We start from the raw sequence: 23,180 nt of genomic DNA, 5'->3' as shown, positions 1-23,180 counted from the left end.
TGTACTGGCAGAGTTTTTATAGTCAAAACAAGTGAAAAAATCTACCAGTGCTGAAGAAGTAATCCAAAGTATTTAGAATACGTTACTGACCTTGAGTAATCTAATAGAATACGTTACAAGTTACATTTTACAGCATGTATTCTGTCATCTGTAGTGGAATACATTTCAAAGGTAACCCTCCCAACCCTGCTTGTGGTAAGGAAAACACTTCAGGACCCTTTGAACCCAGCTGTTTCCATTCATGATGTAAAGATGTGTCCCCACAAAACCACCAAAAAGCAGATATATGAAGTGTACAGACATAGACAGGTTGCTGTGATTGTGCAAATGCCAATAAATCTAAAATGAACCCTTAAACAAAAGCCTAACATCAAGACCATGCTACATTTTGCTCTAACATCAAATACATTTCTGCTATTTTATAAGATTTTCAACTGCCAAAGCATTCTCATGGAGACCTTGAATGCCAAACAGTTATGCTCTAAAGTTTAACATTTTTATTCTAAGTGACTGAACAAAGGCGCTGGTACTAGTGCTGGGCACATATTTATAATTCCATGTGATTTAAGTGTTGGGCTCTGATATGGAGCAACAACATCAGTTAGTCGCTACAAAATCCTTTGGTTTCTATCAGCTTTGCAGCTTGACTAAAATGAAAACAAATAAATAGATCAATCATGCACCAGAACGCCTCAGATGTTTAACAGCTCCATTGAAAAATTTATTAGATTTTCAATAGTGTTAAAATGCAAATATTTGCCTCTGTCCATTCATGAAAGTCAGCACTATTGAAAAGCTGCTTTGTTGCTGGTTTTGTGCACTCGCTCAGCATGAATTCGGCACAAATAAACTATTTGATTAAAGTCGAATGTCACCATTTGTCTGAAACTACACTATATTGGCAGGAGCCTTTTCCCCTCGGCTTTCATCGAGACACACATTTAAATATGAGAGGAGGCATATTGTAGCTGACAGCAGACTCAAATCTCACTGAAATGTCAATGCTAAGCCACTTGAGGAATGGCACAGCTCTGAGAGAAGGCTGATGAACCAAAATGTCTTCCATCACTCCCTGAGCTCTGCAATATCATGCAGAAATATGCAGGAAAAGGTCATAATTATGTATCAAAACACAAATAAAGCTGTGTCCCTTTATAGAATAATTAAAGCTTGAGTAATGCTGCAGCAAGACAATCTTTAGCTTAAAGCCATTATCATGTTTAAAACACAGTCTAGTTTTTATCAACTTAATTCTCCTTATTAGAACAACTCTCTTGTTTTTGCTCTAAGCAGAAGAACTGGTCTCTCATTCTCTTCTTTTATTCCTGGCCAAATTGCATTACATAGTGCAAGGAGAGGTCTTGAATGGCTGTTATATTAGTGAAGACCTTCGCTCTGGCATGTCTGTGAGGCCACATGACTGACGAATGTGCCAATATCCCATTTCAATTACAGTATTTCATTTCTAATTTTAGATTGAATTAACTATTCAAACCATTTCTGCTTTTGTTGAGTTTAAAATATATATATATATATATATATATATATATATATATATATATATATATATATATATATATATATATATATATTATTATTATTATTATTATTTTTACCAAAACTGGCTGTTCTAGTGGCTATTAAGAGTTCATTCCGCCACCGAGGAACAAGTGTTGAAAGATTTCCAGACTTTGATGAGTGTGAACCTACATGGAGAGATGGGGTAGAAAGGTGACAGAAATGGCTGATAGCATTGGTCAGGATGGGATGTACAAATTGATGAAAGACTGAAGGTAGTAGTGGCCCAGACCACAAGGGCAACTTTTTGGACATGCTTAAGGGGATGGCAGATGCAGGTGGGATGACTTAGAGTTTGAGAAGTCATTTATTATAAATGTTCCAGAAACATGCCAAATTGTCAGAGATGATTTTCTGTGAAATTGCAGATTTGGATACAGAAAGGTAGAATTAGGTGTACAGATGAATTGCTAACGATAAAGAGAATCCATCTGATTGGATGACCGCTCCGGATGATTCGGCATTGATGAAGACACATAAGGGGCCAAATTCTGATCCCTGTGGGACTCCAAGACTTGAGTTTGCAGGGAGTAAAGAGGGGACCTTTGCAGTTGACAAACGCATGACATGTTAAATCTGACATAAATCAGAAATGTGCATCTTTTCCAGATCTGAGATCAACAGTTTTTGGTTGACAGTGTCAATTATACATCCTGATATTATAGAATCATGTTACTATACTTACATTTTTGCAAAATATTTTTTAAATGGCTCGTTGTACACATCACAACAGTTTCATGATGAAATAAACACTAGAGGTGTGACAACAAAAATACATTTTATTTACTTTCACACAAATCACGAGTAAAACGGCAGATGATGAGTTCCTAAACAGTTCCTTTTTGCGTTGTTCCTCACACAATGCTACCTTATGACATCAAAACAATTTAACATTGCACAACTATATTTACAAGCTTATTTCAGTGTGATCAAGTTGTGAGGTAACTCAACTGATAGGATGTTGCACTTGCTACGCGAAGGACCGGAAGAGTCCGGAAGAGCATGCAAGTAAACACATGGGGCAAAAGTTCCAGATAAGCACCAAAACATTATTTGTTGCTTCAGCAATTTGGTTTTTCATCTCATAAACTACGTTTCCACCCAAGGATTTTTTGCGAAAACAGTTTTAGCGCATTAAAATAAAGCTGATAGAAATGCAAATTATCGCTAAAATTTCACAAGTGTCGACATAATATTTTTCCGTTTAACTCTAGCGCATAAACTCTATGTCGATACTTCAAATGTTGCGAAAAACTGGTTTGGAAACACTTTTTGTCGAGAAAACTGGCATTAACACAAAAATGTAGTGTCACATGACAGAATTTACCCCAATCGTTAGCCTGTGTTAATCATGACGACATCATCGAAAGCCAATTTATTGCACGTGATTATGGATTGATCTTAACAGCATTGCACAGATCTGAAGCTGCAAACAGGACACTTCCAGGAGTGCCAACACAAATATCTCGTATCATGGAGAACAAATTAATAGCCACTGTTTGTGATTAATTTAATTTTAATCCGTTTATTTATTAATGTTGCTTTTCCACACCATTCAAAATAATAGACGGCAGTCATGGAATTAGCCCACAATACAAAAAACAAAACAAAAAAAACAAAACAAAACATCATTTCTGTGCACAAAGATGTTTTAAATTAAAAATAGATACACAATACTAGGAGAAAAGCTTCAATGTGCTTTTTTGGAACACTAGCATAGCCCAATTCTATACAATTAATTTTTTTAGCTTATTTTAAAAAATTCTGGCAAAATTCCCTGTATTAAATGAAATAATTTAGCCTACCAAATGAATAAAACATTAAATAAAATAATTACCAAACGAACAAATATTTTATTTTTTTAGACCTACAGTATATGTGCCTTTTCTTCACACAAAATTAAATTTGCGTTACCCTGTTCTGTAGATTAAAAAAGTCTGCTGAATGACATTCTCAGAATGTTCTAAACTTTTTCAAGACTATAAACTATCAGAACTATTTGTCCAATGCTGAGTTCACTTTCAGAAAACTAGCTTTTGAACATTTTAAAACTTTAAAATATTTTAAATCTAACCCTCTTGACCTCGGATCACATTTGCAGAGCTTCTTCAGAAAATGTGAATTGCATTATGACACTAACATTTATTTTAGATGACAATCAAGTTCAGTTGGTCGTTGAAAGTTGCTAGACAAATATGCAGGACATAATGCAGTTGTGATGGCAATGCTTTAGATTAGATTATTGTTCAAAATAGCCTATTGAATATCAGGAATGTATCATATGTAAACCCTGATATTACACCGCATCAATTTTTCTTTAATAGCTGTGCACACAGCTGTGGATGGTCCTTATACTAAGACTGAAAGTTTCCCCAAGAGCATACTACTTTTACTGTGGCCATGTTGGTCTTGCAGATACGGTGTGCTAAGGACATGATGGGTGGGTAATTTGGAACGTTCAGTGACATTTATTGACCAACATCAATACTGACACCAAAGGCACAAAACAATCATAGACAAGGAGCATTGTCTGCAGCAAAAGCTTCAGTCAGAAAGGCCGTGAGGGTGTTATTATGTGTTGTAGGCCATTGAGGGTCAAGTTTTCACCATAGAGAAGGTCATCACCCATGGCAGAATAAAAGCTTTTCACAAATGGATCTGTCCAGCTCCCTGCACTTCAGAATGCAGGGTAAAGCATTTCGTGTGGGATCAGTCTCTCCGGTGCTTGGCTCTCTCCAGCCTGGAGCGGGTTCTCTGTCTGCCTCTGTTACAGGTCTAATCAGAGGAAACAGCCCAGCAGTCTCACAGAGGGAGAGAAGGAGAAAAGGAGAGAGAGAAGCCCATGGCCAGCCTGAGTAGAAATCAATTACAGAGGATTGAGCTTTTGCATAAAGCAGACTAATGGCAATAGCCGGAAATAAAATAATGATTACAGACATAATAAAAACTGTTATTGGCATAATCAGTATAACTCTGTAATGTCTGCTGCCAATTCATGGCTAACAGCTCAATTGATCGGCCTCGATGCACTGGAAGAAAACCGAGCCAGTTTCAAGGCTGGACAAAGGCAATTTATGTTGCTAGAAGATAAGTGAGGCAGATAACATAATGATAAGAGAAGTGTTTTACAATAAATATTTGATGTAAACATGCCTATGAGTTTAATTGGGTCTCTCGCGACTGCAAACTGTATTTCTATCGTAACCACCGCAAACAGATTTTTCAACCACAGGCTGATTGCGAAGCCTGGAATGAAGGCAGGCAAGAATACGGTGAAGACTAATGCTGTTGGTCAGTCTGCAGTTACTGCAGTAATAATGGGACTGGTGGGCTGGGGTGAAATTATGTGTGGAAGTTTTTTTCTCGAAGCCCTTGGGAAACCAGAACGCAGAGCTGTATTGTGACAGTGACCCTCCAAAATTGATAACAGCCCTTGCTCTAACCTTGGAAATCTATCAGAGGGAGTCAGCATTTTCAAAAGTGCCTCCCAGATATGGCTCTGAATAATGTATCCTATGAATAAAACACATTAGCGACAAAACATACTGAATAATTCACTTTTCACTCCCCGCACACCAGATATTAGGTCCTCTGTCACTCAGCAGACTCTTATTGGCCTGTCTCCCTCCACTTGTTATTTTTACCCCTTAAATACTGTAAGCAGGCCTGCTCCCTCTCTCTCTGAACCTGTAGTATAAGAGGAAACATGAATGGATGGAGTCTTTAATCACACAAGTCTCTAAATCAAGTGAAATGGATAACCATAAACAAAGCTGTGAGTTTCAAAGGAACAGTGCATAATGCACTAATTTATTCTATTTTTTTTTTTCTAATTAAACACTTAGACTTGCTCATAAAAGATGCACATCTCTCCTCCTCCTCCTCCAAAAAAAAAAAAAAAAAAAAAAAAAAGCCTAATTTTTAAGTGCCTCTTTTATCAATAGCTTTTTCTATGGCTTTTCCTATCTCCCCTTTTCCCTCTAACTCTTACACTTTATTCACTCCTATTTTCAATGCTAATGACATACAGAATATTGTTCACAAAGACCTAATGAAGGCTTCCACCAAAGCTTAAATGAGTTCATTAATAACCATAGGAAGACCCAGCACAGGAAGCATGCACCATTTAAACATTGATGCAAATTTGACATTAACTGAGATTTCAAATTTTATATTCCTTATTAATAATTCTAAAGGCATACATGTTGAAGACAAGTCAGATGTTATGTGTTGAAATTTAAATGAATTAAATTGTCTTTGACAGGTGCCTGTGAGCATTTCTGTCCCTCTTAGCTGTATATAAATTAAACACAGGTCCATTAAATAAACTCAAAGATATTAAATATCAGTAACCGTGTGCATGTGAGATTATGTATTTGCACATCAAATGTAAAGCCACTCTGAGTTAGTATTTGTGCATGTGTAATGGGAGCCAGCTGGTATGTGATAGCTGTGCGGTATGTGTAAACCTCACTCCCCTGGCCTCAAGAGGCGCACTAGCGACTGACGCTAGGTGCTGTAGCATTTAGCCTCCTCGTTAGTGCACCCACCTCCAATGCCGGAGACACCAGTTCGAATCCCATTCAGAGCGGGTCGAGCAGGACCGGTTACACATGAAAGAAGTGTATGACGTACTGTATAAAAGGAGGTGATACTACTGCATAGTAGGAAGCTGGAGAAATTAAATGTGATGAGGCCACAACAACTACTTAATATGATGCCCTACAAAGCCAATATGCAGTCTCACACTGTTTTTTCTGAGTATAGTTGAGCCAAATCCGTCTGTCACAAGACAGGTCACAGTATAAGACAACTGAATTGCTTTTTACAGGGCAGTGTAAATGAAATTATTGTTCTTATTAATTCACTCACCAGGGTGCAGTAGGTCTCTGGTGGGTCTCCACAGGTGATGTTAGGTGGGTCAAGGGTCACTTTTAGGTACTTGGTCATGTCCGCGGCTTCAGGCTGACAGGCCATGTAATACCAGGTCGGGCCCTCATCCGTGTATCCATGTGATTTGCACAAGTCGTAGTGTCCCCAAGTTGTGGGATAGTGTTGACTGGCCTGACACATAGTCAGCCATGATGCCTGCAGTGTTAACAGCAACGGGAAATGCATGGCTGCCTCCTTTATGCGGGCCGCCCCTTTAATAGACTATTCACTGTGATGTGAAGGATCCGTCTGCTCCTCTTCTCTCAAAGATGCTGGAGATAGCACGAAAGAGGGAGAGATAGAGAAAGAGGGAGAAGGAGAGGAAGATCTGTGCCTATTTTACAAAATAATCCAACTTTTATGGAGCGTGGGCCAGAAGAGGTGCAGCAGCAAGCCAGCTTCCTGTTGGTGACTGTAAGGGTGGCAGGGCTGACAGTGAGGCTTGATGCTTCTGTCTCAGCCCTCTGGTCTTTATTGTCTCCGTTAGGAAGGGGCAGGGCAGCAGGCAGGGTCGATGGTGCCGGCAGAGATAAGAAAAGCAGAGGCAGAGAAGACGAAGTGAAGGGTCAGGCTGGAGAAAGAGAGCAAGGCTTCTAACACACTGACAAATCGCCTCTCTGGCTGGATGTTTACTGACAGCCGTCTCAGCTTTGCCTTCTGTCAGTCATCCTCTGTTGCAGCTTGGCATCTGCACTCTGCAAAGAAAAATGAGAGAGGTGATGGTGAATATCTAGGGGGACAGATTTTGACAGCGCAGGGAAATAAGCAGATGCTATGTGATAAGTCTGAGTCCTCTGTGTTGGTGCCAGTCAGGTGCCTGGTGTGCATCACAGAGAAATATCAGACAACTAAAAGGACATAAAATAAAATGTGATCTTAAGAGCTTTCATGCATTCATCTCCTGGCATTACCCATAATCCCCTGTGGCTCCATTCTCTTCCACCACACCTTCCACTAAAAAAAAAACTCTTTTGGTCCTGAATATACTGATATATACCACTAAATGAAATTACAGGATGTATAGAGTTCAGGTTAGAATTCAGAGCATGTGTGCAAAGCAGATGATTGCTTGCATGCCTTTGAACGGAATAGATGAAATTGCGAACAGGAGGGAAAATCACGAGGTTACTCTCACAAGTTACTATAGAAACACATGTTATCTGCTGCAAGCAGCAAGCTAAAGTCACTTTGGAGCCCCTAAAAGAGGCCAGTAAACTGCTTGTGTAGGGAGATTTAACATAATGTGAAACACCTCAATTGCACAATATTATGCTTTTCCCCTGTTATTATGAAAAAAGGCTCACCATCTAAATATTTCACAGCATGCAGTGTGCAGAGAAACCAAAAACACCTCATAAATTCATAAATTCTTGTCTGAATTTTTCACAGTTGTCGTAGTGCCTCTAGTGTTCAATTCACCAGGAAACTGCAGCGAAACATAGAAAGAGGCACGTAAAAATCAGTTTGCAAAACTGTATCTAGAGTAATCTGGAATCTGGATGACGAGAAGACGTGTGACCAATTGAAACATGATCAAAGAATCACACACTGACCTCTTGGCTCAATATACAACATAGCACATATTTCAAAGCTGTGCATTTTTATTGTTGCAGGAAAGTGAGTAGACGGTATATTTTAACATTTTGTGCCCTCATACGTGACGTCCTATCCTGATCCGTTGCACTGTCAGAAAATAAATTTGTATGCTCAAAGTCTAGTGTACCCACCACTTTATTGCATCTGAGACCAATTCTACAGTATATTGACTGTTTATATACATAAAATGATTATGCTTAATAAGTCGACAATGTGTAATTTAAATGTCATGAAGGTTTAAGCCAATCCCGATCGGCAGACCTAGATTTCTGCCTGTTACTCCATTTCACTTTGCATGTAAACTATTTTATTGGCATTTTATCAGCTTATTCAGTGTGAGCTTGTATGTTTAGTTTTTTGAATGAGCCGATTTTTTTCAGTGTTTTGGCTGTACATGTAAATGTACTAACTGTCATGTCATCAGATGATTTAGCTTTCCAGACAATAAATATACCTCTCACACAATGTGTGATCATTTCTTCAATATTAAATATTTGTTCTATTCACTCGCTTCATAACCTTTTGACTGTCCACTAAGAGCAATCAATACGGAGCAGTTAGAGTTGTCTATGTGCATGTGGCAAAATCACGTTTTCTGCACTACAAAGCGACAAAATGAAGAGAGCAAAGGTTGCCAGTTCTCCCTGATGGAGGCTGGCAGGGGGGTAATTGACGACGACTTACCAAACGTTGTAAAAGCGGGGGTGAGGAGCATTTTAGTGCTTGTTAATCAGTCTGTCCAGTCAATACAACTGCTGACCCCACACTCATCCCATCAACAGCCCCACAGTGATCAATTAACCTTGTGTGGCCCAAAAGAGGTGGGACAGTGAGTCAGATCAGTCTCGCAGGGGACCGGCCTCAGACGGGAGTTTTATTCTCACCAGAACAGAACTCAATCACAATCTAAACTGAGTGAGGAATTGAGTGAGGTTGCGTGTAATTGAACATAATTTTATAAAAATTAAAATAAAAAAAAAACAAGGAGTAGGAAATCAGTGTTGAGTTTGACTCGCACTGCCTTTAAAAAAAGCATTAGGGAAAGGCAAAAAACAAAACAGAAAACACCCAACTGAAAAACATAGCCTAATTTATTATTTAGCCTATTGTTTCTCCACTGCTTGGCTTACACATTTAACCTATGTATTAACCAAAACGAATACAGGCAGAATTGGAAAAGGTCATTTTTTTTTATTAATCTTAAAGTATGGCCATGTCCTATTAAAACTCATCACATCCATCACTATGACCATTATCCAGGGCTATGGATGGAGGGCCTGATTATATCCTCCAGATTTAATAAGGACAGAGTGAGGAGACAGCGAGGGAGAAAGAGAGAGACAGAATCAGACAGGATGGGGGGTGTTGGTTGTGTTGGGTGGGGCAGACTTCTTAATGGCTGTTATGTCAAGGGAGATATCAGACTTGAAACAAATTGGGTAACTTTTGGCATGCAGACTTCAGCTCCTGCTGGGCACATAGTAAATTACAGGACTTCACCAGGCAGATCCAGTAAAAGAGCATCAGAGGATGGCATGAAAACTGGAGAGTGAATAGGAAATAGACGGGGGAATGGGCCATTAGAGATACAGGGAGTATAAGTGTCTAGGGCACATTAAAGATCACACATTCCTGCTTGTTATCACTTTCCATGATCCATGTACGTGTCCTCTTAATTATTCTGCTGCCTTTGGTGAGTCAGGGGTTGCTAGCGCAGCGTGCAGGATGCATTATAATAGAGCTGGGCAAACTGAGCCAGGTCACTTAATCTAGAATCTATTATATTTAAAGGAATATTCTGGGTTCAATACAAGTTAAATGACAGTATTTGTGGCATAATGTAAATAAAAAATATACACTGGTTGCCAAAAGTTTGGAATAATGTACAGATTTTGCTGTTTCTGAAGGAAATTGGTACTTGAATTCACCAAAGTGGCATTCAACTGATCACAAAGTATAGTCAGGACATTACTGATGTAAAAACACAGCACCATCACTATTTGAAAAAAGTAATTTTTGATAAAATCTAGACAGGCCCCATTTCCAGCAGCCATCACTCCAACACCTTATCCTTGAGTAATCATGCTAAATTGCTAATTTGGTACTAGAAAATCACTTGCCATTATATCAAACACAGTTGAAAGCTATTTGGTTCATTAAATGAAGCTTAACATTGTCTTTGTATTTGTTTTTGAGTTGCCACAGACTGGCATGTCTTAAGGTCAATATTAGGTAAAAATGTCAAAAAAGAAACAGCTTTCTCTAGAAACTCATCAGTCAATCATTGTTTTGAGGAATGAAGGCTATACAATGCTTGAAATTGCCAAAAAAATGAAGATTTCATACAAAGGTGTACACTACAGTCTTCAAAGACAAAGAACAACTGGCTCTAACAAGGACAGAAAGAGATGTGGAAGGCCAGATGTACAACTAAACAAGAGGATAAGTACATCAGAGTCTCTAGTTTGAGAAATAGACACCTCACATGTCCTCAGCTGACAGCTTCATTGAATTCTACCCGCTCAACACCAGTTTCATGTACAACAGTAAAGAGAAGACTCAGGGGTGCAGGACTTATGGGAAGAATTGCAAAGAAAAAGACATTTTTGAAACAGAAAAACAAAAAGAAAAGGTTAGAGTGGGCAAATAAACAGACATTGGACAACAAATAATTGGAAAAGAGTGTTATGGATCATAACCCCACTGAAATTTTGTGGGATCAGCTAGACTGTAAGGTGTGTGAGAAGTGCCCAACATGACAGCCACATCTATGGCAAGTGCTACAGGAAGCGTGGGGTGAAATGTCACCTGAGTATCTGAATAAACTGACAGCTAGAATGCCAAGGATCTGCAAAGCTGTCATTGCTGCATGTGGAGGATTCTTTGATGAGAACTCTTTGAAGTAGTTTAAGAAGTTTTTTTTTTTTTTTTATTATTGTAATAGTAATTTTTCACATTAGTAATGTCCTTACTATACATTGTGATCAGTTGAATGCCACTTTGGTGAATAAAAGTACCAATTTCTTTCCATAAGAGCAAAATCTGTACATTATTCCAAACTTTTGGCCGCCAGTGTATATATTTAAACTTGTCTCTCCTTTTCATTAAAAAACCAAAAATCTTGATTACAGTGAGGCACTTACAATGGAAGTGAATGGGGCCAATCCATAAATGTTACAATGCTCACTGTTTCAAAACTATAACCACAAGAAATAAACAATATGCGTGTAAACATGTTATTAGTATAATAAAATTGCTTACTAACCTTTTCTGTGTAAAGTTATATGCCATGATGACATAACACTGTAAATCCTGTAATTCTGGTAAAGAATGTTTTAAGCAACTTTACAGCTCAAATAATATGTACATGAGTTTTAACAGAAGACTTAATGTAAGTGCCCTCCAAAAATTGGCACCATTCACTTCCACTGTAAGTACCAGTGACCTCGATTTTTGCTTTTTTTAAAGAAAAGGCAGGACGACTTATTTTTTTTTTTTAGTTTTTTAGTTTTTTAGTAATCAATATTATGCCAAAAACGCTGTGGACAAGCAATCAGATGTTTATTCCTACTGTTACAGGGCAATTGTTGATGTAACAGCAAACCAAAAGCCACATGGCAAATATGCATCCCTATCACACACACACAAACACACATCCTTATTCACACATGCAGGTGTCTATGCATTTTTGGACTCCAATTTTACCAATGAGGCACATGATAATTTTATATAAAAACCGATAAATCATTAACAGGTTTCACATGACCTTGAGGGAACCAGGGAGGGTTAGGATTTCCTTGTCCCTCGTATGCTGTTAAGCACACCCATCAGTTACTTAGTGTCCACTCCGAACTCATCCCCTGGGCTACTTAAGCATGCCTGCATATCTAAAGCCCAGCCTTCTCAAATAAACTTGCCAGACCAGATACTGAATATGTCTACTTTTTCTTTTTCTTTTTGGAACATACCACATTGCTTCTCTTTATAAGTTGTGTCTCCATCCTCTCTATTCCTTGTCTCCATTGCCACAATTTCTCTCTGTCGTTCATGTCTCAGCCTGTGATAGAGAGGGAGGTGCAGTGCTTGATGAGAGATCTGTGATCTCACAGCATCTCAGAATTTCTCCGTCTGCCTGCACGGGATCAGTGATTCTAACATAAACAGCCTGCCAATATGACAGGTCTCATAAATAAACATTCAGTGCAGCAGGGAGATAGCATGTTTTCGCTAAACATGACAGCCCAACACATACACCCACAGAGTCTGATGATCTCTGCTCTAATCCAGACTTATCTACGGCAGAACCACCCACTTCAGTACGTCACCTCTTCTAATGTTCAGGTGTGAGATCTTTCTTTCGTCGTAATGTGTGGCAATTGCTGGCGGGAAGCATCATAATGCCTGAATATGATCCAGCCTGTCAGCAGACGGCGAAATCAAAGCACAGGTTTGTCTACACTCCATGAGTGCTACTCAACCTGGCAGACCCCATATCCCATAATGCAATCTGATTGTTGTCGGCAGACAGGTCCCTGGCCTCAGAAGAAAAGAATCTCCCTGATCGCAGCTGCTAAGCCAAACTTGACTTCTCCATCCCTTGATTTTTATGCTCTCTCTTCCACTTTTTCTCTTTCACTTCCTTTCTCTCTCCTCGGCATGTTCTGTCACTTTCTGTTCATGTGTGAAGGCACAGGCGGCTTGACAGGGTGACCCTCGACTCGAGCAATCCCATTTGTGACGTGCAGCTTAGCTTCAGGGGTTCGTTTCTCAATATCCACACACAAAAGCCCAAATAAAAACAGTGTTGTCACAGACCTTCTCCCTCTTTAATCCCCTTCCACTCATGACATCACCCTTCACTGCCAAGCACACACTTTGCTGCGACATCGGAATATGTTATGCATTATTAAATATACTTTCCTAAAAGGCTGCCGTGGCATTCAGTATTTGTTGTGATATGCCAGACTGCTCAAAATATCCCAATGGAGAGCAAAGCTCGAAATCATTATCTTGGGATCTTGAGAATAATTTTCCACTGAACTACAGCCCACGGCTGAAGTGCATGTTATTTTTTATTTTGTTTTTTAATTGATTGAAATAATTGCTACTGCTATATTGGAGACATAATGCCTATGATAAAATCCTGATTATGATCGATACCTCACAAATTCCCTGCTGACCATATGAACAGTTGAAGAGTTCCCCGCGGTCCACAATAACATTTCGAGACATAACATGACCCAAATGCCTTTATTTGTTCATTAAAAATTTAAATCAATGTATTATACTATTCTGTAAATAAAACAAAATTAGCTTGTACAGCTTGCACAGATGTTTCTACCAAACAATTATGTTTCATGACAGAATCTATTTCATTATTGCATCTATCTATCTATCTATCTATCTATCTATCTACCTATCTATCTATCTATCTATCTATCTATCTATCTATCTATCTGTGTTCAGATTAAACCTGAATAAAAACGTAATAAATAATCTAAACTGCGCACACAGAGTATACTTATTAATTAATCAATTATTAATCACCTATTAATTCAGTTGTGTCGACAGTAAACTAACAGATGAAATTAAAACAAAATAGACATTGGTTTCCAGCAACATTTGCTTACCACTGCTGAAACATCAATGGGTTGATTCGCTTATAGATAGTGTATTCAACCATTCTGAGTTGTTCCTATTCCATAAAGTGGCCTACTTTGACAGATTAAAACAAATAAGGGCATAAAAGGTAATAGTTAACGGTGCATGGAAGCAGCACATAACAAGACAATAAAACGCACTGCAGCCACAAGGGGGCGCGGCCATTTGCATTCTCTCATTGGAATAACGCTACACCGCTTCACTGCTTCCCACTGTCCAAGGTGCTGAAATCTTATTTCGGTTCACTGACATTTTCTAGTTATGCATAACTGTAAGAGGAGCCTGTAAATAATTGTTTTAAATAAAAGGACCAGTAAAGCTAATAGACCACAAACTATTGTGAATACATTAGTATAATTCCCGAGGAAAGTAACAAACGCTGTACCGAAACCACACAGTTTGACCCCCTAAGTAAATAATTAACTAATATGTGGTCGTCGAGCAGCTTAAGTATTCACATAAACCCACCGAAACTTAGAAAAGAAGCAGAATACTCACGTTATTTAGATTCACTCTCGATGTGAGGGGTCCCGCAAAGAGCTGGGTGTTCAACAAGTTCATGAATGACCAAAGAGAGATCCTCTTAAAGACGGCCGTGTTAATCTAAATGTGATGAGTTCGGGGAAAAACAGAATCCCCCACCTCCACCCGATCTAAACGGGCTGACTAAACACAGCGACTGAAAAGGTGTCTCGCGGCACGTCAATCTTTTCTTAAGTCGCGTGCCACATCTCTCAAGCGCGAGACGTTGCCGAAGCAGGGATTTCTGAGGTAAATCTCAAAGGAATAATAACTGATTGTTATCCAAAGAGCGTTTTCAGCATCAACAAAAAGAACATTACTTCAACCTCTGTATGTGTCCCAAACTGTAGCCTATAAATTCATAAATCCCACAATTTCTCATTTTTCATCGTCTTTTCTTTTGCGAGTGACATGACAATCACCTCAGAACCAAAAACCGTCCTCACAAAACTTTAATTAGTCAAGTGTTCCTCCTGTCGGCTTCTTTTCAAACGCCCTATATCCAAAAAACAATAGACTCCCTTCTTGAAAAGGGAATAAAGAAAAGAGTTATTTTGCGATATTTTCACTATTTCCACGACGTTTAGTCAGTCAGTCGTGCGGGACACGAATCACACCAGTTACCCCTCGCGCGCCGAGAATATCCTCACGCGATCATTACTCACGCGCGTACCCTCACGCGCTTATAACGCGAGTGTTCGGCGGGAAATGATGGCTGGGAAAGATTACGTGCTTGGACACTCCACACACACACTGTGCTTTTACACATCCACTCAACCTTCGATGTTTTCTGCTCATCCTTTCCCCCTCTTTCTTTCTTACACCAGTTTAAAACTCAGATGTGACTTTAGCAAAGACACAAACGGGACAAAAATGCGGTCCACCTTTTCTTCTAGTTTAACAATGGGGTGAGGGTCAGGGAGCTGGGTTACATATTTTTGTTTTGATAAGGATTTCTAAAATACTAAATAGGCTGTGCCATCCGCTGGGTCCTAAAGGTAGCACTTAATGTTTTTAATACACAGAGATTACGTCAAATATAGCCTAGATTTATTTTCATTGGTGTCTATAGGAGCTACTTTGTAACTGCTTTGTAACTGCTTTTCCTGTTGTAACATTTCACATCAGATAGTTGGTTGGTTTTAACAACAATGTGAATTTAATTTACTTATGAATGATGTTGACCTTACACACACACACACACACACACACACACACACATGTTGGTACAGCTATCATTATGAGGACTCTCCATAGACATAATGATTTTTATACTGTACAAACTATAGATTCTATCCCCTAACCCTAACCCTACCCCTAAACCTAACCCTCACAAAAAAAAAAAACTTTCTGCATTTTTACATTTTCAATAAAACATCATTTAGTATGTCCTCATAAACCACATTTATAGCATAATACCCTAGTAATTACCAGTTTGTAACCTAAATTTAACCTAATTTAAGAGTCAGCAGGAATAGTGAGTAAAGAGTAATACGTTTGATCATTAAATCTTATTGAATAGAATCCTAGGAATAAAAATCAAAAACAACTTGCCAAGGATCAAATTCAATGATTTGCCTTAACTCACACTGATTAGGAGAAAAAAAAAAAAAAAAAAATCTGCTCAAACATGACATATGGCACTAAAAAGTGAGGGGATGGTATAGCCTTTAAAAGGATGTGATTTTTTTATTTTATTTATTTATTTATTTTTATGAATGAGGCTGATATAGTGTTAATAAATATATACACAGTAGGGCAAGTAAAAATAAAGGTTAAAAAAGAATGACTAAATTATTTGAAAAAGTATTTAATTTTTTATTATATATATATATATATATATATGAAGTCACACTGATGCATTGTTAAACCTGTTCAGGTTGATGTTCCAGTCTATGGACTGGTGTAGTTTTGCAAGCAACAGCTTAATTTCTGCCAATACAAGTTCATAGCACCCTATAAGCATGTAATTAGCTAACTGCATTTCAAAACTAACAATGTAAGCCGCTATATAAAATTGTTGTCTTATTAATTGTGAAGAAATTCCATAAATGTTGCAACTCAATAAGTAGGCTACGTTACTGAGCAGTGAGGGCTACATTATGGAATAACAGCTAGTGATAATCCTTCATCTCACAAAGAGAGAAAGATTTCAAGCTCTGCTCATTTATGTAGTTTCTGTCAGATTGCCTTTTATGGAACAACCAATAAACTAGACTATTGCCAAAGCAGTGACATCTTATGCACAAAGTGATTGTATTTTCTCTATCAATCTATGGGTAATATCTAAAGAGAAATAAATAAATAAATCATAATAATAATAATTTGACATCCAACAAAAAGAGTTTCACAACAGCCAGGTTTCTGTAAAGGTCCATAAGCAATAAAAGAGTCACAAGTGCGCAAAAAGCCCATTAAAGATTTTACGCACTGCAGGCAACGGAGAATATAACCATCCACTAAGAAAAATAGCAGATCGGTAGACCAGGACTCGAATTATATTAACGTATTAAGTAAATTATATGCAAATGACGACTAAAGAAAGCCGACAAGTCATACTTAATTCAAATTGCGCTGATATCACCATAAAACACCAAACGCGCATCAAAAGTTTAGGCAAGACGCACCCATTACACGTGCATGCTTTAAGATAAAAAGTCCTCTTTGATCTCACCTTCACTTAAAAGCACACTCCAAAGCTTCAATCCCAAAGGCGCGATGCGATCTCATGTTGCACGCCGATATCTGATAGGTTTGAATCGGGACATCTTGGAGACGCGCAGGTGCGGAGCTGAACTCAGAGGCGACCACTCCTGTCCTCGGCTCCGGGAGAATGGTGGTCTAATCGAATGCACAAATGGCACTTCGGCGTGTCAAACACTTTTCCGGCTTTGTGATAGGGTTTGTTGAAGCCTTATTACTTTGGGGTGAATGTGACAGGTGATAAACTTTGAAAGGTGGGATTATACTCAACATGTGGCGAATGGTTGTAGGTGCGAATTGGCTTAAAAAGTTGGATAACATATTCTATGCAAATGGTACTGATTATAGTGATATAAAAATCGATAGATCCATAGATATCAAAACTTTATAAAATGTACAACTTGCTACACAAAATAAAAATACCTATGTTTATTGGTTTTTGGTTAGTAGCATATTTACTGTACATTTATATGTATTTACAGTAATTACATTTTGTTAATGATATCCTTAGCATAAGATCATTTTGCAACTCACTAATGATCTACGCTAATATGCTTCTTTCTCTGTAGTTAACAGTTTAAGCTATGTAAAACACAAGCCTTTAATATTAAGTGCAGGTGTGATGACCTGTGTAACACAGATATGCTTATATTATTAGCTGCATGATCACTCAGAAGAATCCAAAAGACAGTGGACACCAGAATTCATTTGAGTGCATCGAGACTCAAAGACATCGTGACTTGTGGATGGTAGGCCATTGCTCTTCGGAGACTTTCTACTCAAATAGCCTACTTCAGACATTGGATAATTTTATACAGTATCTAACTCTACTTTTAGACATGCAAGAACTCTCTGTCCCTCTCTGTTCTCTGTGCTTTAAAGTAACTGTCCTCAATGAAATCTCAAAAAACAGAGTAGCCTACAACATTGCAGACTAAAAAAGAATAAGTGGATGGTGACTCAAAACAGCAGTGTTTCCCTGCATGAGTGAAATTTCTGCACATGAGCATTATTCTCTGGATCTGATACACACCATGAACTAAGTTAGTGATAGAGGATGAAGAAGCATTTCTGTCATGGACCATTTAACCCACATGTGTCCCGTCATCAGTTCAGACAGAAAAGTGCTGGTTTTATAAAGGAATTCATATACGTTAAAACCTTTAACTATAAGGGTAAATTAAATAAATATGTTGTGTTCAATACAAGTTAAGCTCAATTGACAGCATTTGTGGCATAATGTTGATAACCTTCTTCTGTCTTTAAACCCTCAAAAAATTGGCCCCATTCACTTTCATTTGCAAGTGCCTCACTGTAACATAATTATTTTATTTTTTTAAGAAAAAATATTTTTTATGGTAATCCACCTTATGCCACAAATGCTCAAGACTGAGCTTAACTTGTACTGAACACTGAATATTCCTTTAAAGGCAACTGCTTTCATTTCTGAATGGTGTAATTCAAGGTATGGAATAAACAGCCTCTGGGGTGGAACGAAAAAATCAGTTCAGCTTACCATCACTCTGCAAGTCAACAACTGACACATCTCATTCAGCTGTACAATACAACAAATACTGGACCTTTGTGAGCAAAAATAATTCTATTAACACTTTGACTAAATAAGACCAAATATACATGCAAATACATGTTGTATTGCACATCCCAAGCTGTTGTATGTATCATAAACGTACACACTTAAAAAAAAAAAAAAAAAATCCATTGATTTACTTCTTTTATAGATTACATCCGCTGTATCTGTGTTTACTATTTTGTATCCTACACAGCCATGCATCTTAAAATCTATCAGAAACTTCAATAGCTTGCTGGCGCTGCAACTGACATAGACAGGCAATCACGTGACTCTATTGGCCAGTCGGAGATGCAGCCCGAGTTTCCTTCTGTCCTGTCATACCTATCAGTTATCCGAGGATTGATGACCAACTCTCATGCGGCTCATCACTGTCTTTCAGAATTGAAGTGAGTATTGAATTTCATCAGTTCCATCCAGCGCATATCTGTCGCAGGGTTTAGGAATATGAAGAGAGATCACTGTGAAGAGAGGTGCTTCCACACATGGTTTAACCCTTATATAGACAACAAGATCCAGTATTTGGTCTAATTAATGCTTTAGTTGATTGTGATCTTTAAAAGATTTTACTGCGGAGGTTTTATTGCACACATAAAAAAACATCAAAAGTTAGAAACAGATTCCCAGCATGCTGGTGATCTGATTTGCATTAAAAGTTTTTTTGATCCTGTGTGATTTTTTTCATCTTTAAGTAGACCTTCCCAAAATTGAAAAAACATATAAAGCAAAAATTAAATCTCACTAGACTAAAAACATGGGCCCATAATCCCCAATGTTTGCAGGATTAAAAAAAAAAAAGATTTGTTCTTGAACAGGCAGATATTCTCCCAACAAGAATAAGGACTAATTTGGTGCTCTTTGGCTTCTATGTAGATATAGTCATATATATTACCATCATATCAGAATTTGGGGTTATATCCTCCATTCTTACAAATACACGTATTAAACATTTCCATGCTGCTTTCCCTCATGATTTAAAGGGAATCACCCAAAAATGAACATTTTGAAAAATATATATATATATTAAAACAAATTAAATAGTAATTTACTCACCCTTGTGTCATTCCAAACCTGTATGACTTTCTTTCTTCTGTGGAACACACAAGGATACATTTTGAAGAATGTTAACACTGCCTTTTTTTTCATACAATTAAAGTAAATGTTACTGACATTCTGTCTAACATCTCAGTTTGTGTTTTATGGGAGAAAGACAATCATACCAGTTTAAAACATAAGAATGAGAATATGATAAAATGCTTCATGTTTGGGTGAACTAACTCTTTAATTTAATAAACTCTCAATGTCTTAAACTTTTGTGCAAAACATATGACATTTGATGAGCGCTGTAAAAAATTGTCACATTACAGTGAATTTGAATTACTGAAATAGTACAATTTTGTGACAAAGCCTAACGCCTGGCATGTTCAACATGTTTACTATTGAGCTCTATATTCATGAATCATTATTTTCCAGCTCTAGGCTTTACTCAGGTGTACTGTACTGGAAGGTAATATTCACACAGCAGATGATGTTCCTCAAACTCTGATCTCATCACACACCACAAAACCTCCAAACCCACAGTAAATATGATAAAATTAAAACTAATTTTAAAACCATTTTTTTTATTTTGTATTATTTTTTGTATTATATTTTTTATTTTTTTAGATGCTGTTCATTAATATCTGTACTGCCTTTTAAATTCCATAAGTGGACATATAATTTCAACAGAGACCTTCTTATGCATTCACTGCCCATGTGGATGTGGCTTATTTTACTGTTAATGAAAGCAAACTGGCCTGCTAATGATAATAATGACAAATTGTCACTTGGCCATGAAGATCCACCCAGTGCCTTGGGATCTGGTCTAAATTAGGATTTGTCAATAACATGCTTCCAATTTGTCTTCTCAGGAGATGTCAACAAATATTGGTTACTGTAACTGGAAGGCAGCAAATGATTTATCAGTTTATTTACAGTAACATCATTAGCATACCGTAGGATGTCCTGGATAAAATGATACGCCATTGTGTATAAAATTTATTGAGGCTGTCTAGGAGACAGAGACACAGCTTTGATTTAATTTGCTCCTTACTGTCTACACAGCTATTAATAGCAGATTCAATTACAACCTCTGGCAAAAATTATGGAATCACAACACTTAGAGGATGTTTTACTTTGTAGAAAATAAACAAATCACAGATATGACACAAAACAATTTTTGTATAATAGCTGAACATTCTGGCTTCGTGAAACATTCCTCAAACAAATTAAATTACCTTATTTTAATTAATGTCATATATTTTATTTATTTATTTATTTTTTTCAGATCAAGTAGAGGAAAAATTTATGGAATCACTCAATTTCTTTTTAAAATCACAATTAGTAGTTTGTTGCTCCTCCTCTGGCTTTTATGACAGCCTGAATTCTTTGAGGCATGGACTTCACTAATGAAAAACATTATTTTCCATCAAGCTGGTTCCAACTTTCTCGAAGAGCGGTTGACAGATCAGCTTTGCAGGATGGAGCCTTGTCATGGACCAATTTTTTTCAATTTCCACCATAAATTTTCAATTGGATTGAGATCCGGACTGTTTGCTGGCAATGTTAATGAGTTGATATGCCTTTCCTGAAGAAAAGCTTTAACACTCTTTGCTCTGTAGCAAGATGCATTCTCATCCTGAAAAATGACTTAATCTTCACCAAACCTATTTTCTATCGATGGAATGAGAAAAGTGTCCAAAATTTTAATGTACACCTGTGCATTGACTGTTGAGGTAATGACTGCCATCTCCCTTGGTCCTTCACCTGACATGCAACCCCATATCATATATGACTGGGGAAATGTGATTGTTTTCTTCAGGCAGTCATCTTTATGCATTTCATTAGAACGGCACCAGACAAAAGTTCCAGCATCATCGCCTTGGCCAACGCAGATTCGTGATTCATCACTGAATATCACTTTCATCCAATCATCCACACTCCACGATTGTTTCTCTTTGGCCCACTGTAGCCTTGTTTTCTTTTGTTTAGCTGTTATTGCTGGTTTTCGTTTGTATTTTCTATATGTAAATCCCATTTCATTCAGCCGATTTCTTACAGTTCTGTCACAAACATTGACTTCTGTTTCCGCCCATTAGTTTTTCATTTGTTTTGTTGTGCATTTTCTATTTTCAATGCATATTGCTTTGAGTTTTCTATCCTAACGTTTTGACATCTTCCTTGGTCTACCTGTATGTTTTCCTTTTTATAACCTTGCTATTTTGTTTATACTTGCACCACATTTTAGACACAGCTGACTGGGAACAACCAACTTCTTTTGCCAAACTCCATGTTGGATTTCCTTCTTGAAGGTGTTTTATAATAATTTCCATTGTTTCAATTGACATCTCTCTTGTTGGGGCCATGTTTCCTTTCAATTAGCCAAGTCCAACAGCTCGTTAAGGTCTGTAAGCACTCTCTTTTAATGGCAGACTAATTTGCATTTTTAGACTTGTGTCGGTATTTGTTTTAGAAATGCAAATTACAAGGTCATTCCATAATTTTTTCCTCAACATTGAGTGATTCCATATTTTTTTCCTCTACTTGATCTGGAAAAAACATATATACCATTAATTAAAATAATGTAATTACATTTGTTTGAGGGATGTTTCACGAAGCCAGAATATTCAGCTATTAAACAAAAAGTGTTTTGTGTCAAATCTGTGATTTGTTTATTTGCTACGAATTAAAAAAGCTGGGTGAACACCCTCTAAGTGTGGTGATACTATAATATTTGCCAGGGGTTGTAGTGCATCTAATTCTTAAATATTGGTGAGATAGTTTGATATATTGGTATGAATGGAATACATTCAAATAATTGTTGATCTGAAAGCATGCTAATGACAAATCGTTCCAGTTAATCATGACAACAACATGAGGTTGCATAAATAAGTAAAAAAAAAAAAAAACAACTGTTTTGCAACAGTGATTTTTAGGATGAGTACCTTCTTGCATCCCAACTGCATGGAATGGTAATCCAAATCATCACTAATAAAACAGAATAATGATGAATGGTCAATAGGCAACCGATCTTAAGATAATAAAAACATCATGAGGAATTAGCTCAGAACAGCTATATTTCAGAGATCTTGAGATGTAAAAGGAGGCTCATCAAACCATTCATTAGTCACCACCAAACATATCAATAGTATCAGCCTAACAGAATGGACGGAAACCTCAAAGGTCCACAACAATCAGCCATCATTTTGCATAGAGACATTACAGTAAATATCTTGCTTCTACGTTAAGGTGTTTGTTTTCTTTGTACTACAGCAACAGTAAACATAAATATGTATACATCATGTAATATTTTGTTACCCTTTCAGATCCTGCTGTCAAAAAAATTTATTGCGTAAAAAACTGCTTTTATCACTTAAAAAAATTAGAAGTCATATTCTGTATTAAATACAAGTAAAGCTGAACCAAGGACGAATCTCAGTTGAAGAGACAGAAACCTTGTAATCGATGTTGATGCATGGCACACTTTTGTCTATTTACCTGTTTAATGTCAGGGCTGTCTAGCAGTTTGAGAGGTTCAACGTTCTCTGTAGAATTCAAATGG

General features: G+C 37.4%; 1 protein-coding gene across 14 annotated transcripts in view; it reads right to left on the bottom strand.

Moving 5' to 3' along the window:
* LOC127434465 (netrin-G1-like) overlaps window positions 1-17,106 on the bottom strand; it is a 148,206-nt gene extending 131,100 nt beyond the window's left edge. For 4 of the 14 annotated variants that reach the window (XR_007896050.1, XR_007896049.1, XM_051687261.1 and 1 more), the window contains exons 1-2: window positions 14,266-14,977; window positions 6,451-7,205 (exon numbers count right to left, since the gene is read on the bottom strand). Coding sequence is in view for 12 of the 14 variants with exons in the window: in XM_051687261.1 (XP_051543221.1) it covers window positions 6,451-6,696 (246 nt within the window). In the remaining 2 variants the exon portion in view is untranslated. Of the gene's footprint in view, window positions 1-6,450; window positions 7,206-12,074; window positions 12,154-14,265; window positions 14,978-16,963 lie in introns of those variants that run through there. The other 10 variants (XM_051687257.1, XM_051687258.1, XM_051687262.1 and 7 more) reach the window with 5 other exon arrangements.
* Window positions 17,107-23,180: the final 6,074 nt, after the last annotated feature.

This window comes from Myxocyprinus asiaticus, chromosome 44, assembly GCF_019703515.2.
Source record: "Myxocyprinus asiaticus isolate MX2 ecotype Aquarium Trade chromosome 44, UBuf_Myxa_2, whole genome shotgun sequence".
Lineage (NCBI taxonomy): Eukaryota > Metazoa > Chordata > Actinopteri > Cypriniformes > Catostomidae > Myxocyprinus > Myxocyprinus asiaticus.
This window is presented reverse-complemented; position numbering and strand designations above follow the sequence as displayed.